Genomic DNA, 15,348 nt, shown 5'->3' on the forward strand with positions numbered 1-15,348 from the left:
ATTTATCTTTCTTTGCTAAGTATTTATATATTTTCAGTTTTTTTATGTAATTTCTGCATTTAATGTCCTCTAACATCAGATTGTCTTTTTCTTCAAATGTAGTTTCTCTATATATTAAATAAAGGTGATGAGAGTACACAAAGCCATTCATAGTCAGATTTTGGAATTTCTGCACATTAGAGAGAATCAAATTCTAATATGGAATCACACTGATGATAAACTGTAGTCAAGACAAGAATTCTAATTTAGATCAAATAGAAAATATCCTAGAGTTGATTTATGTCTCTGATAAAATTCATGTTGACACATTATATCTCTTGCACATAGTTAAGATTCAAAGGAAACAAAAATAAACAGAAAGTGAAACAAACAAACAAACACAATTTATGTATTTCTGTAAACACTTCAGTAAATACTAAATATGTTTAAGTAAGCATATATTATAAATGCAAATTATAAAGCAATGGATGAAAACAATTACTGCTAATTTTGCCTTACCTGTTCCAAGAAACAAGACATGGTATCTTCCATCAGCAGCATTCACTCGGTCCACAGCAATCTTTGTATACTTGTAGTCTGTTCCTATCCGGATGATTAATGGCCTCTTATGTATTGGGTAAATGGGATTATACATCAAAGGATGATTTCTAATGAAGGTCACAACATCATCTGGAAACTCTTTGGTTGTCCGCATATTGGGTGTGAAGGCTCCTCCTGGACACTACACAAAATATGCACAGTAATCCTTAGCAGTGCTTACCATCGTTCAGAGAGATTTCCTCTCTAATTCATTTACAAATATTGACTGAGAGCTGACAAAATAAGTTCCCAAAAGAACACTTCAGACACTGACTGAAAGTAATTGTATTCCAGTAACTGGCATGAAATACTTGAATAGTTATGCTTTTATCTCCTGTCAATTCAGATAAAGCAAACACAAACATAATTTTGCAATATTAAAATCCAGGATGATGGCTAAGTTCCATAGTTCTGGACCTATTTCCACATTCATTACATTTCCAGACATGCTTTTGAAAAAAACAAATCCAAGTAATTGACAGGGAAGATACATCTGTTTTGTTATAGAACTAGTACAAAGATAAAAGGTAAAGTCTGATACCCAAATGTAATTTGGTTAATATCCCTCTAGTCATTATTTTGATTGTAAGACAGTGAAAATGTCTGTCATTTATCTTCATTTGAAAAAGAAGTAGTATAGGTTTGAAATAGGGTGTCTGATATGTTGAGACAGTTGATCATTCACAGGATCTTACCTACCCCATCTTTTACAAGAAAACATAGAAATACATTGGTATTCCAGATGCTTCTTTAAATGCAGTAACCACTAAAGTAATGAGCCCTGAGGCATTCTGGACTTCAAGATGAAAGTAAAAGCAGTTTTCAAAAGTTCAAGTGCCTGCTAAGAGTGAACCTAAAACAAGATTCTATGATTCTATGATTCTAAGACGTCAGGAACTATGTCAGTTTCTGGTACACTGTGCTGGAAGTACTCACTCATTTACACAACTACTTCAGCCAGTGATATCTCAGTTTTCACTGCTTTTTCTGAGATTCCCTCCTTGTCAGATTGCTGGGATATGGACCTCTCCTAAGAATACTGGAGCTATTCAGAAACATTTCAAGAGATTATTTTCAAGTTGGAAAGTCTTTGTTCAGTACAAAACATTTCATGAAAACTTCTTCCTTTTGATGAGGACAGTTCTTAGGTCTAGGATGGAATTTGTAGTCAAACCACACACACAAAAATAGCTAGTAGCTTAGGGATAGTGTCACCTCACCTGACTTCTGCTGTCTCAAAGTTAGACATTTATTCTTAGCTACCTAGCTTTCCTCTACAGTCAGTAATTCAGACTAGACACCCTGCTTTTATATGGTTAAAATTACGTAAAATGAATCATACTTTGAGAGACTAGGAAACTCACCATGGATATATGACTCATATGTCCAGCATACCTGATGCAAGCAAACATTAAAATCTGGGTCTTTGCATGTCAGGGGATCCCTCTAAACACCAAGCAGGAGTGTCAGTTCTACTCCTGCCACTAAAAGCTGCTTTTGTTCACCTTATTAACTATTCATTAAGCAACGCCAGGAATCAATTACAAAGTGGACTGTAGCCTAATGCCAAGTTTTGAAATCAGCTTCTGGCTCTGGTAGGAATAGCTTAAAAGAAACTGCTCCACCATTAGTTACTTTCAGCAGAAAGAACTGGAAGTCAGCTCAAATATGGGTTTCTTTTCCTGTCTGAAGTGCTTGACTTCAATTGATTCTTCTGAACTTAATTAGCTACCCTGACAGTTTAGGTTAGGTGCTTATCACAGATGATTCTACATGCTGGCTTTCTAAGACTGCTGATAAAATCTAATCTGTATTATCGTTTGCCCTTTTTCCTTCCATGGAACTTCCATCCAATCTTGCAGGAAATGGATGGAGCTATCTGCTGTGATTAGTAAGAAGTGATGATAAAATAACTGTCTTCATAAATCCGGGGGTTAATAGCAAGATTACTCTTCTTGGTAGTAAAGTTCCAGCTAACGTTTCCTGTCTAGATGGACTCTGTTTCACCTGAAGATCAAATTAAACTTTCTTGTCTCATGCAGTTCAGCTGAAAGAAGAGTTTCTCTGATGCTTCCTGTTCTCCTTCCATTCTTGACTTGGAGATCATAAAGACTCATGTCTTGGACTTCCTGCAAAGTGGTTGTGCTATTTTTCACTCATGTTTGACTCTAAAAACTTACATTAAAACACTATTCTGTGCAAGTCCTCAAAAAACCATCTTTAATCAATTCATTCTATTGCTATTCTCCATATATACTAATACCAAATGAAAGATGCTACTGAAGAACACTATAAATTTTCCCTTTCCTGAAGGGATTGAATCTATATCCTCCACACTTCATTCAGAGGCTCAGTTACACAGTAATTATGTTCACAGTTGATCACAGTGTAGTAAGATTACAGACAGAAACAGAATTATTTCATTTACAGTATATTCTTCAACGTGCTGTAGGTAAAAAAAACTATTTCTATAAACTGAAAAATGGAAACTATCTTCAAACATGACTGAACTTAGTAGGAAGCTGCCAATTATATAGTTTCTTTTTTCCATAAGTAAGTTTTGCTTGTGGAGAAATAAGAAACCACTGGTATTTAGCAAACAGCAGCCAAATTCTGCAGAATTGATTGTGGCCAAATGTATGTATTGCTCTATTTAATTCTACAGAAATTTCGCTGAACCCCTGTCACTGTTTATCCAATGTACTGAAACATAATGAACGTTAGTTTCTGTCCAAAGTTTTAGTATGAATATCTCTCTAGGCAACTATAAAGTAGGATTTTCCATGTTATAAAAAAAATCATCCTAGTCTAATTCAGCATCCTAGAAGTAGCAGTAACATTTGTTCCAGAGGAAAAGGGTTCATGTGTCTTAGTATGCATGCTTGGAAATTCACAGCTAACCCTAAGAATACAATTTCTCTCTTGATGACCTGATTTTTACAGGTTTTGACATATCTGAGAAACAGGGGTTGCAGTATGCATGTAAAAAAAGTAGAATATTTTGACAGTGTAGAAAACAAAAGCAGAGAAGTCCCATTGTAGAAAACACTTTTGGAATATTATGCTATAGCTGAATTGTGAGGAAGCAGAAAAAATTCAGTGATCAGAAAAACACTAATGGTCATTTTAAAAGAACCCTGCTTCAGTTTTATTTTTGGTGTGAGTTAAGAATTTATCTTCAAATTAAAAGTTCACCAGCATGACTGAAAAAGGATAGATATTTTTGTCACTATGTCAAATCGAAATCTGAATTTTCTTTCTCCTTTTCCATTGTGCTGCTGGATTCCTTCAGGCTCATCTGGAATACCATGTAAGCCTCCATGAGACGAACTTCCTTCTTGGTGAACCAAGAATAACATGGCAGTGGTTGAGGAAATATATACAAATACAATATTTTGAAGCAGTAGGAAATTTTGAAATCACGAGAGCACAACACTTCCTATTTAAATGGGCCATTTATTTTTTATTTATGTTGAGTTTAAACTTAAAGCCTCAGTGAACTCATCAGAGTAGAGCTGTATGAATTAATGGCAAAGATGGAACAATGCTAGCATTTGAACATAGTGGAATATTATGTATTGATTAGCTAATTTTAGAGATCTGGGGACACGAAATTCTAAGTCTTGCAAACACTAAGAACTGCACTAAAATATTAAAAATAGTGTCCAAAAAGAGAAGCTTGGATCCAGACATTGAACACACTCGCAATGCTGTCTTTGTATGCTTATTTATGTAATTATCTTTTGCTAAATCCTGCACAGAAAATGTACATGTATAACATCTGACTGCTATTTAGTGAAATAACTCCTACCATCTTTGAGCAGAAAGAAGAAGAGAGATTATATCTTACATGACAATGACAGTTTTTTTAAATGGAAGATTTCCAGATACTGCACGATTTGAATGGTAAGGTGAGAAGCAAATAAAATTGTTCTGAACTGTAACTAAATGCCGTAGTCACATACAGACTGTTCTCCTGGAATAAATAATATCTATTTATGTATTAAACAAAGAGAAGTAATTGGCAAGCCTTTATAAACATATTATGTACTTACAGTGCCAGGTCGTGGGTATGGAATTCTGCCCTGATATGGAATCAGCTGATGGTTTGGGCCCTCCTTGTGTGCAAATGGCCCATTGAACACAGTCTGGATGTCAGATAAATGATACACACACACAGCTGAGCCTTTAAAAATGGAGCTGGAAAACAATAGGAAAAGGTTAGCATTTTAGCCTAGCAACATTTCTGTAGATCTTTCATTATTTTGTATGTTCCAGTGCTGAAAGGTACTTCTAAAATAACGTAATACGATTTAATACTTCTATAGCATGGATTTACTATAAATTAACCAATCTAGGTTCCCAATACACACCATTAATCTTTAGGACTGAGCAACTTTTTTGAACCATGAACTGAAAAGAGAAGGAAGGACTTAACTACCTCTGTGGTAGGAGTAAGAAATTTTTCAAATGTTGAATATTAAAAAATATAACGTGACCCCAGTTAAATCAGAGGCAAAAATATTGCTGACTTAAGTGAGACAAGAGTTTTATAAACTTTGTGCTGCTAAGCTCAGCAGAGATTTCCAGAACTCCCTATCAATATATTAACCACAAGATCACCGTAAGCCTCCCACAATCCATGGCTAAAATGTTAATCAAAACATCCAGCACAATTAAAAATTGTTAAATCACTACAATCAGTTGCCAGCTGTTCTAAGCAAAATGGAGACAGGTTGTGGCTATAAGAGAATTATACTCCTATGCAGTCCTCAAAGGGAGTTGAAATATAAGCTTCCTGAAAAGAGGGGTCCTGTAAGAGGAGACCTGCAGTAGGCAACTGTAAGGCACCCCATCAGGATGTGACGTGGCAGGACCTCCCCTGCTCTATGATGGATGTATGACACATGCTTTAGGGGCATAGATGAAGCACATAGGGTATATAAGCTAGGGTTCACGTGTAATAAACGCCATTTTGCTGCTCATCATATTGGTGTGTACGTGCAGTAATTTGGTCCTGACCTGGTTAGGGTTAGTAGCGTAGAAGGCAATGCAACAGAAAGCATGCTTTTTTTCCACCGCTATGGAGCCAGCAATGCTCTGACATCTCCTCAAACAGCACAGACTCTGAATGGCCTCCATCACACATTGACTATGCAAGGCACCAGAGGAATAACTCCTATGGTAATGCTAAGACTGACTGCTGTGAATTAATTGTCTCTTCTTTTACTTTCTCTGCATGTAAGACTTGGGATATTTATCCCAGTAAGGTGTAGACAGTCTAAAATATGTCTGATATCAACTGAAGGACAAAGATTCTGTGATTCTGTGATAATCTAAGTAACTGTTTTCAGTCAATGAAGGAAAAAAATCACTCCAGAAGAAAACTGAAAACATGAAATTTCCAAGCCTGCGTTTACATAGTGTCTAAGCAAACCAAATGCTACTGATTACCTATCAAACCACATTGCTATATGTGTGTTAGCAGGAAGAACCTTCTAGATGAATTATAATATTTGTGGAAATTTTTGTAGGCACTAGTATGTTTTAAAAAAATGCTTTTAATAATTTCAGATGTTTTGCATTAAATTTACAGCAGATTATGTCACCAAGATAATTTGTATTATTTTTTTCCTTCAGTATGGTTTTATATGGTTTATGGTACTAATAGTTATTATTTGGTGGGATGTATCTCTCTTGCTACTGTTAGGAGTTGGAGGTCTACAGAGGTGAAGAAAAAGGAAAAAATAAGGAGTAAAAGTCATTATGAAGATTGTGTTTGACTGTGAAACACATAAAATCTCCAGCCAAACAAAAAGGAAGAAACCATAAACTACGTGGTTCATGACTACAGAAATGCATATGAGTGTAAAAGCTTAAGCAGAACGCAAAAACAGCTTGAGAGCCAGGAATAAGTGAAGTTTTCTTTGTTGTCACCTTATATGGCCCTGCAACACCAAACCTCACTTCCACTGCAAGAATTCCAGGAGAATTAGGTATAAGAGTTTCCAATTCAGGCACGTTACATCCACAACCTAATCATAAGTGTGGTTTTACTGCTAAACATAACCTCAGCATTTTTTCGTTTTGTGTAGAAGGAATCATAAAATATAGACAGCACCAGATGTTTACAAGTTATGGATTTTTTTTATTCCCCAGTCAGTATTAGAAAGTCACATTTTCCTGGCTGATTCACACAATTGAGAATGCAGATCTCTGGATTCACATGAAAAAGGCAAATAAGTTTATCAAGATCAAATATTTTTCTCACGCAAGGGCTATTTAATTGAAAACTGATTTTAAAGGAATTGTTAGGAATAAGTTAAAAACTGCTGATTTGATCAAGTAAATGAAATTAAATTACAAACGTAATTTTCCCACTTACTTCCTCTCTCCCTCCCCCTGAATATAAGCAATAACAGCTAAAAATTACAGGATAGCATATTAGAAATTAATAAGAAATAACTATTTCTACTCTATTCTACTGGTAGGTGGTGAGGGCGAGAAAAAAGCAAAAAAAGTAAAATTATGTAGAAATGGTAGATTTGTTAGATCTGTCTTTATGGAGGGTTTCAGCATAGTGAGCTGTACCTAATGCTTCCACTGCCCTTGGGAGTTCACTGACTGCTTTCTAAACTTGACAAATAAGTGTATGCTACTGATAACGGGTATCTTAAAGCAGCAAGGATGTCACCAAACACCATATAAGTTTGTCTTTTTACAGCTCATTGAAGCCAACACGGATTACTTGCCATCTGTACGATCGTCTGCCAGCTGAGAGACTGGAAATGATTTGTATGAATTCCTGTAAGAATTCCAGGTTTGATCATTCAGGGTGCTGCCTGTTCTTCAGGAGGTGTTAAGCACTTTCAGATGCTACACAAGTTCACTGCTTTGAAGTCCTTCAGCCTTCTGCTGCTGCTCAGTAACAAGTGGCCCTGCACAAAAATGCATTCCCAGTGCTAGCTGTCACCATGTTAGGGAGCAGCTTAGGCCATGCAGCACAGGATATGCACTGTAGTAGTGGTAATGCTGCTAATTAAAACTGTTACTCCTGTGTGCAGATATGGGTCACAGGAGACACACAACATTGTACAGGACAGCCTTGACCACAAACCATCTTGTTCAGTTTTCATGCAGAAAGTCGGTCAGTTCAGAACCACTTACCTTGATGTTGTAAAAATTCCATACACAAGCGTTGTTCTGGGGTTATCTGTCTCCAAAAGAAACACATCCTCTGAAAAAACAAAACAGATAAAAAGAACACATTTTTTGAACACTACTAAAAACTTTGTTTTCCAATTTAAATTAAGACTTTATTCCTGCTAAGGTCAGTGGTAGTTTTGCTTCAGACTTGAATGGAAAAAAGTGTATTTATCATATAAATAGACCATATGTATAAACTTTGCAGAAGCAGAGTTAGAAATTAACTCCACACCATCTAGCATTGTGAAGAAAGAAGGCAAAGATTTTCAAATATGCACAGTATCCATGTCTCACATTTCACTCAGCTGGACCTCATTTCAGCAGGTTGTTTAGCAGTAGTCAAATATTTAAGTGGCAGCAGGTCAAAGACAAAGAGCTCCCTTAGAAGGATATAATCCAAAGCAGGATAATTAGGTGTTTTATCATTCTGTACACAACCTAGATGCCCTACCCTTAGCTCATTTTCAACATCATAGGAATAGCATATGGTTCTGCAGTAAAGACAGTGAGAGGTGTAAACCTGCCAGCCTTTTGTGTTGAGATTTATTAACCCTAGTGTGCAAAACTGTGCCTACTCACTGATCTGAATTTGCTGACTTCCAAGTCTGATCTTTTGATAATTTTTTTTTTAAATTTAAATTAGAAATAATTTAGTCTTTAAGAGTTTCTCCATACAAATGTTGTTAATAACTATAATCAAGTCAGCTCTTAAGCTTATTTTACTGAAAAAAACTGAACTGCTTGAGCTATTTATAAGAGAATACATTCTTCAGCTTTCCATTAATTTATGTGGCTCCTTCATTAGAAATTTGAAATTTTTAAACATTCTTTTCAATATGTCAAAAGCAAAAGACTTCACTATGCAGGACTGCCAGTGTTACATTCTTGTATGTGAAATCTCTCTCAGATTTTTCTGTGTTTCCAGCTGCAGCTGTATTCTTACTGCCACAGGATTGTGCTGGGAGCTCACACTGAGAACATTGTCTCGTACTCTGTATGCTCCGAGATTTTGTCAGGCAAAAAACTGAAAGTAATTTTCCTGCTGCCTTGTTGAAGAGGAATAGATTTGCAAATCACAGGTCTTAAAAAACAGTGGCTAGAGGCTAAGCGCTGAGAAGTTCTGAAAGCTGATAATAACCAAGAGAGATTGACAAAAAGGTAGATTTTCTTTTTCAGGTAAAGGGATTTTTGCCATGGCTTTCTACAAGGCCAACATTTCAATGCCAACATTTTCACAGAATCCCAGCATGGCTGAAATGGGTAGGGCCCTCTTAGTCCACCAGGGACACCCAGAGCGTGGTGCCCAGGACCACATCCAGGCAGCTTTTGAAGATCTCTGTGGAGGAGACTGCAGCCCTTGGACAACCTGTGCCAGTGCTCTGTCACGTGCACAGTGAAGAAATGCTTCTGGTATTCAAATGGAAACTCCTGTGTTTCAGTCCGTGCCGACTGCTTCTTGTTCTGGCACTTGGCACTGCTGAAAGAGTCTGGCTCCATTCTCTTTGCCACCCCTGTGGGAAAATTGATGAGATCCTCCCCAAGTCTCTTCTTCTTCAGGCTAAACACTCCAGCTCTCTATTAACTAAGCAGCCGCAGGAGTTTCAGTACTGTGTACAATAGTATATATAGCGTGCAGGATTTAGATAAAACCTTTTGAAAATGTTCTTGTCGTACCTAATTCATCAAAGTATGTTTCTGTTCCATCTTCATCCATTACTGAGCACACCAGTCTTGCTTTCAAGAATGTAGTCCATTTGTTCACAAGACTACGCTGACCACCTGTATCATTCTGAAAAGGAATAATGTTTCAGGAAAAATAAAATACAACAGAGATAACATTTTACTGGGTTTTCCCACATTTTCCTCAGATTAATTTCATCCTGTCATATAGAGGTTTATACAGTTACATCCAATATAAAAAATAGCTAGGACTAAACCAAATCCCTTCATCTAAATACTGAAAAACTAAGATCAAATTTTCTGAGCAGGCTTCCTGGACTGAAACCTTGGGATGGTTGGGCAGTAGGTGCTGTGCTGAAGGTATGTGCATGTATGGTTGGAGAGGACTCTGAGTGTCTGTATCACTCACTGATACTTCACTGATACTTAAGAGGGGAGAAGTCTTTGCTATCGATAGATAGTTCACTGAACATTCACAGTACTCTACATGCTAAACTGCAGTCATAGATCTGGAATTATATTTGATCATTGTATCATTGCTGGTGTCATAACAGCACAGTATGTAGGGATGTTTCTTCTACTCCTGACAGCAGAATAGCTCCATATAATCTATTAAGATATCCCGGCCCATGAGGTGAGAGCTCTGACCTAAATTCAGAAATGATGGCTATTATGGTTCAAGCTGGCTTTGCACTGTTGCAAGCCCTGATAGCTTGGTCCAGAGCTAGCCTGTTCAGAGCTTATTCAGGGATCTCTCCAACACACAGTGGAATAGGGAGGTGCTAAAATATACTGTGCAGCCTCATTCTGCTGGTGAACACTTTGGGTAACATCTTCCAAACAGCATATTACAATGTCACCAAAGAGAATGAAAAAAGATAATGTAGAAGTTGGGCATCTGTGACTTTGAAATGCAGTGCATGTTTCACTGGTGTTTGTATAGATGGTAATCAGACTTTTGGGGATACCCATAAGGGGTCTTTCACTGAGTTTCTTTTGGCACCATTTTACTAGCATATGTGGCCTGTCCCAAATGTGTTGATATATGAATATGATTGTATACAAGTATACAAATATGCAAGCACAACTGGCTCAGACTTGTTTTCATTGTCTTTGGGATTCTGCCACTGACTTCAGTATAAGTCTAAACAGGCTGAGGCCTCTGAAAAATCATCTGGGCTTCATTATAAAAGTAACAATAACAAATACAGCTGTAATAGCGTGAAATGTCTTGCAAAATACCCAAAAAGGCCTTTGGACTCCTTCACAAAAATATAGAAAATGGAGATTATAAAACAGATCACATGGGTCATCAAACTGCCAAAGCCATATTAGCAGAGTCCAAATACACCCTCCCACCTTAGCACAACATCAAAAAGTAGTTCTAAAGAAGATCCAGATGAAAGATGGCGAATAAACAAACAGTCATAATTTTCTTCCTGAACTGTTCCAAAGGAAGGAATGAAAAGTTTAGCAGTAACTGTGCATTTGTAATTTTGCTCTCATTAAGAAAATCCAGTTCACCAGAGATACTCAAAGCTGTTTCAATCAATTTTCATACATTGCTGATTACAGATAAGAAAAAGGAAGTAGAGACAATGAAGAGTAGTGTGATTGAAAATTAATTACTGCACAGGAGTGGCTGTAATTCCTGAGTTTCATTTTTCTATGCACATTTTTAAAGTTAGGCTCACCCATATATCAATGCATGAACTTGGAAAGGGCAGGCACTGAAAAAGGGGGAAGCAACATTTGAAAGTTTAATCAATATATTTATAAGCTTGATTGTATATTTATGAAAGACTGCTGTTTTGCAAGTTAGTTTTCCTAAGCAATAAATGCATCTGACTCTCACCAAGTATAGAAATTCAAAGTTTAGAAATTCAACATTGGTAACCATTCTAAGCCAGTCAGAAATATACAAATTCTTGAATCTCAATTTCTGTGTCGTTATACATATAACCAGATATACATAAAAACTTGCTATGTGTTCAGTAACATCTCTTATGAATGTGGAAGCAGAAACCAGAAATTAGTTTTGAAAATAAATCAGAGGGCTTTCAATCATTTTAATGAACTACAGTCATTTAGCATGTTGTGTCTTAGAAGCAGCTTGCCCCAAAACCTGGCAAATAAAATAGCTCTTACTGGGCATATTCTTGCAATCATTGAGTGAATTTGCTTGGTGCTGCCACTGTTGTCTGTCAGTCTCTCTTTGAAGAAGAAGTAGATTTTGGCATCATTGGGGTCAGTGCCATCTGGTATAACATGAGCATCTACAAAAATAGGCTCTGAAATGAAAGAGTACCAAAGAGATGAAACCAAAAGCTGCATTAGTATAAGCAATTTGACATATACTGATTGCTTCAAGGAAGCACGATATATAGAGGTACTGCTCTGGTAGGTAAAGCTATACACTCTGGCCTCCTGTCTGTATATATCGTATATCAGTAGGCAAATAGTTTAAAGCTGGCAGCCTTACGTTTCTGTTGCCTCATATTTTATCCTACAGTGGATTTCTAGAAAAGTGATTCATATGTAGCAGCTAGAGTATTAGTTTACTGCAGCAATTCAAAGACTTAGAAGATGAAGAGGGAAGAATCAGTGTACTATCACAGGCACTTCACAGCAAAGATTCATTGAGGCAAAAAGCGAAACTAAATTTTTAAAAAACTCATTAGGAAATTAACATATAAGGTGCTTTAAAAATACATAAGTAATAGGAACATAACTCCTGGAGTGCAGAGGAGAGAAGGATATATGAAAGCTTGAATAGCATTTAAATCAGTATCAAAGGTTGATAAGCATAGTTAAGCGTACATGCAAAACAGTGCAAACGAGCTCTACTGAGAGAGAAAAATAATAGAATTCTGTAATAGTGAGTATATGATCTCTGAAAAGCATGTCTGCACTTAAGAGGCAAAACACACTAGGGCTATTAACAGCATTCTCCCTTATGTGCACATTGTGAAATGCAAGTGACTATGCACGTTTATTGCAATGCTTTATTAGGCAACCTCTTCTATTGGTGTTGGCACCTGCAGAACACTTATTTTTGGCAATTTTCTGTGCTAAAATATAATGGAAAGTGAAGGGAGACCTTCTAATACACGGCAACATTTTATGCACTAGAGGTGAAGGCCCTTTCTTAGAAGTCACATTTTCTGACAACTTGCTATTTGAAAGTTTTCATATATTTCCCCTTGAACAGCTTAGTTTAGTCATGATGCAAAACAAGGAATCAGGTGGCTGGCTCCTGCACTGAGTCCTTTAAAGCTCTGTATTGTCTATAGAATGTATATAGAATATATTTTTTTCACAGTTACACTTCATACACTAAATTCAGAAAAGCCCTTTTAAAGATAAGCTCTTTATTTCAAGTGGAACAAAGGAAAATCTCGATGAGACTCATGAAAAGCCTTGGTAAAATAAAGACCGCTTACCACTCAGCCACTTGGAGTTGTGCTGGTCAGTTCTCACGGCGTTCCGCTTGGTCAGGCTCCGAAAAATGGCTGCATCTGTCCCCATGAAATCAATATACATTCCTGAAAAAAGCTCTTCATCTGCAAAGAATTGAAACGGAGGAGTAAAAGTGAATATACTGTTATGGCTTTTGGGAAATATGTGTTGACTAATCTACTTTTACTTTTAAACTTGTCAACTCTTTATTTTTACAGGAGCCTATACAGATAAATACAGGGTGGAGGGAATAGGGTTTCCGTCAGTTTACAATGACATGAACTAAAATGAGAGAGAATCATCAAAGTCTGATCAAAGACTTTTGGGAACTGCATAATTAAATGTCACAGCAGAACTACGTATGTGGAGAACCCTTCTTTGAGATGAATTTAGTTATGGAACATTCAAAGTTAAGGATCACTGGAAAATCAGGCTAGTGTTACAAAAAAGTGTCACATTCAATTTTTTAAAGTACTTCAACTTTTTTGCTATAGAAGTAGACAAAACTATTGCGCTGGATTCATTGCTGGAGTAAACTGGCACAACAGCTATTTCAGTTAATGGACTGGTGCCAGTATCCACCAACAGTATTGTTGAGGTTGCCCCAGGCAGCTTTAAGCTGACTTCAGAGCCTAGACAATTTTATTATAGAACTATATTCAGAACGACGTAGAGCAACAATGGTCTCCTTTGATGTGCTCAATTCTGAGCATATGGTCATTAGGCATGAACAGAATTAGACATGCAAATTCCTACATTAACAGAGATATGAACTTCCACTCCCTGTGAATGGCAGAAAACTGTCCATCAGTCAGATTGTATATATTTGTGTGTGTGTGCATAAATATACATATGTGGCCACAAAGATGATCAGAGGGCTGGAGCACTTTCCCTATGAGGACAGGCTGCAAGAGCTGGGGCTTTTCAGCCTGGAGAAGAGAAAGGTCCAAGGAGACCTTACAGTGGCCTTCCAGTACCTGAAGGGGCCTACAGGAAACCTGGGGAAGGACTTTTTATATGGGCAAGAGGATGATGGAAAATGTTATTAAACTGGAAGAGGCTAGATTCAAACTAGACATCAGGAAGAAGTTCTTTATTGTGAGGGTGGTGAGACACTGGAACAGGTTGCCCAGAGAGGCTGTGCATGACCCCTCCCTGGGAGCATTCAAGGCCAGGCTGGATGGAGCTTTGAGCAGCCTGGCCTAGTGGGAGGTATCTCTGCGTAGCTGGAGGTTGGAACTAGATGATCTTAAAGGTCCCTTCCAACCCAATCCATTCTATGATTCTATGTAAAATTGTAATTATAATTACATATACTATCATTTTCCACTCCGTGAATAACCAAACAATTTCCACTGACTAATGGCAGTGAAACCCCAGAATACAAAACAGTAGCTAAAATAAATTCTAAGTCTCAGAGTGGGAGTGGTGGCTGAACACATTCCAGTACAGCTGGGTCGTTTGATTGATGTTTTTGTCTGAATTCTTGGACAACCCAGAGAGTGTGGTCAAACTGGCAAGAGTCACAGGTTCAGAAGCACTTGAGGCTATTTTTATGGTTGTGTACGCGTATGAGTATGTGCATGTGTGCATCAGTATGAAGGACTATTGGGTTATGAGAGAATTAAAACTCTGGAGATTTCATTTTTCAATTGCTGTCTAGAGCCCAAACTGTACCTCTGTAGAGCAGCCAGTAGATATTACTCCCAATCTTCTGTTCTCTTCTCTCCCATTGAAGACAAGATTTATGCATAGGACATTTAAACAATGCATGTTTGTGAACCCTTTACCTCCTGAACATATATCAACAGAATGACATTACATCTATACTAGTTTATAGCTGATTTTGTATTTGATGCCTCATGGCCTCAAACCGTTGAGGCTTTATTTTCACTATGAAATAAATTGGCTGAAAAGAGATTAAGCTTACTGTATTCATGAATCATTAAGTCCAGTCCTATGCACATTCACATCCACATTAATAATAATGCTACACTATGAAATGTTAATCCTATTACATATCTACACTATTAATAATGTCTTAAGCATTCCTAATGTCTGCTTGTTAATTGCGTATCAGATGTCTGCCAGCTCCATTTCCTTTTGGTTAAACTCTTAAATTCCACACAGCAATAGGTCTGCATAGAACAACTTGTTCACACTGCTTCTTTTTGTTACTGGGGGAATAACTCAATTGGAGATGTATGTCTGCTATTATAAATATCTCAGAGACATGCACCATGAACATCAGTTTTGCCAAGCTTCTTCAAAGTACATTTTTTGTGGCTTTGATGTAAAAGTGTCTTTGTACAATGGCAACCTGTAGCAAGTTTAAGTTCTGTTGTTATAGTATCACTTTCCTTCTAAGAGTGAATCAGCTTTCCTGCCCTAATCTAGGGTCAGACTTTATGCTAAGGCAGAAAG

At 37.1% G+C, this 15,348-nt stretch overlaps 1 protein-coding gene across 1 annotated transcript in view; it reads right to left on the reverse strand.

Annotated features, from left to right (window-relative positions):
• SEMA3C (semaphorin 3C) overlaps positions 1-15,348 on the reverse strand; it is a gene marked incomplete at both ends in the record, with an annotated part of 115,540 nt that overhangs the window by 20,397 nt on the left and 79,795 nt on the right. Inside the window, 6 exons of the mRNA XM_079536309.1 lie at positions 499-721; positions 4,635-4,779; positions 7,747-7,816; positions 9,460-9,574; positions 11,614-11,756; positions 12,909-13,028. Coding sequence (XP_079392435.1) covers positions 499-721; positions 4,635-4,779; positions 7,747-7,816; positions 9,460-9,574; positions 11,614-11,756; positions 12,909-13,028 — 816 coding nt within the window. The remainder of the gene's footprint in view (positions 1-498; positions 722-4,634; positions 4,780-7,746; positions 7,817-9,459; positions 9,575-11,613; positions 11,757-12,908; positions 13,029-15,348) is intronic.

Source organism: Tetrao urogallus (assembly GCF_951394365.1).
Source record: "Tetrao urogallus genome assembly, chromosome: 1".
Lineage (NCBI taxonomy): Eukaryota > Metazoa > Chordata > Aves > Galliformes > Phasianidae > Tetrao > Tetrao urogallus.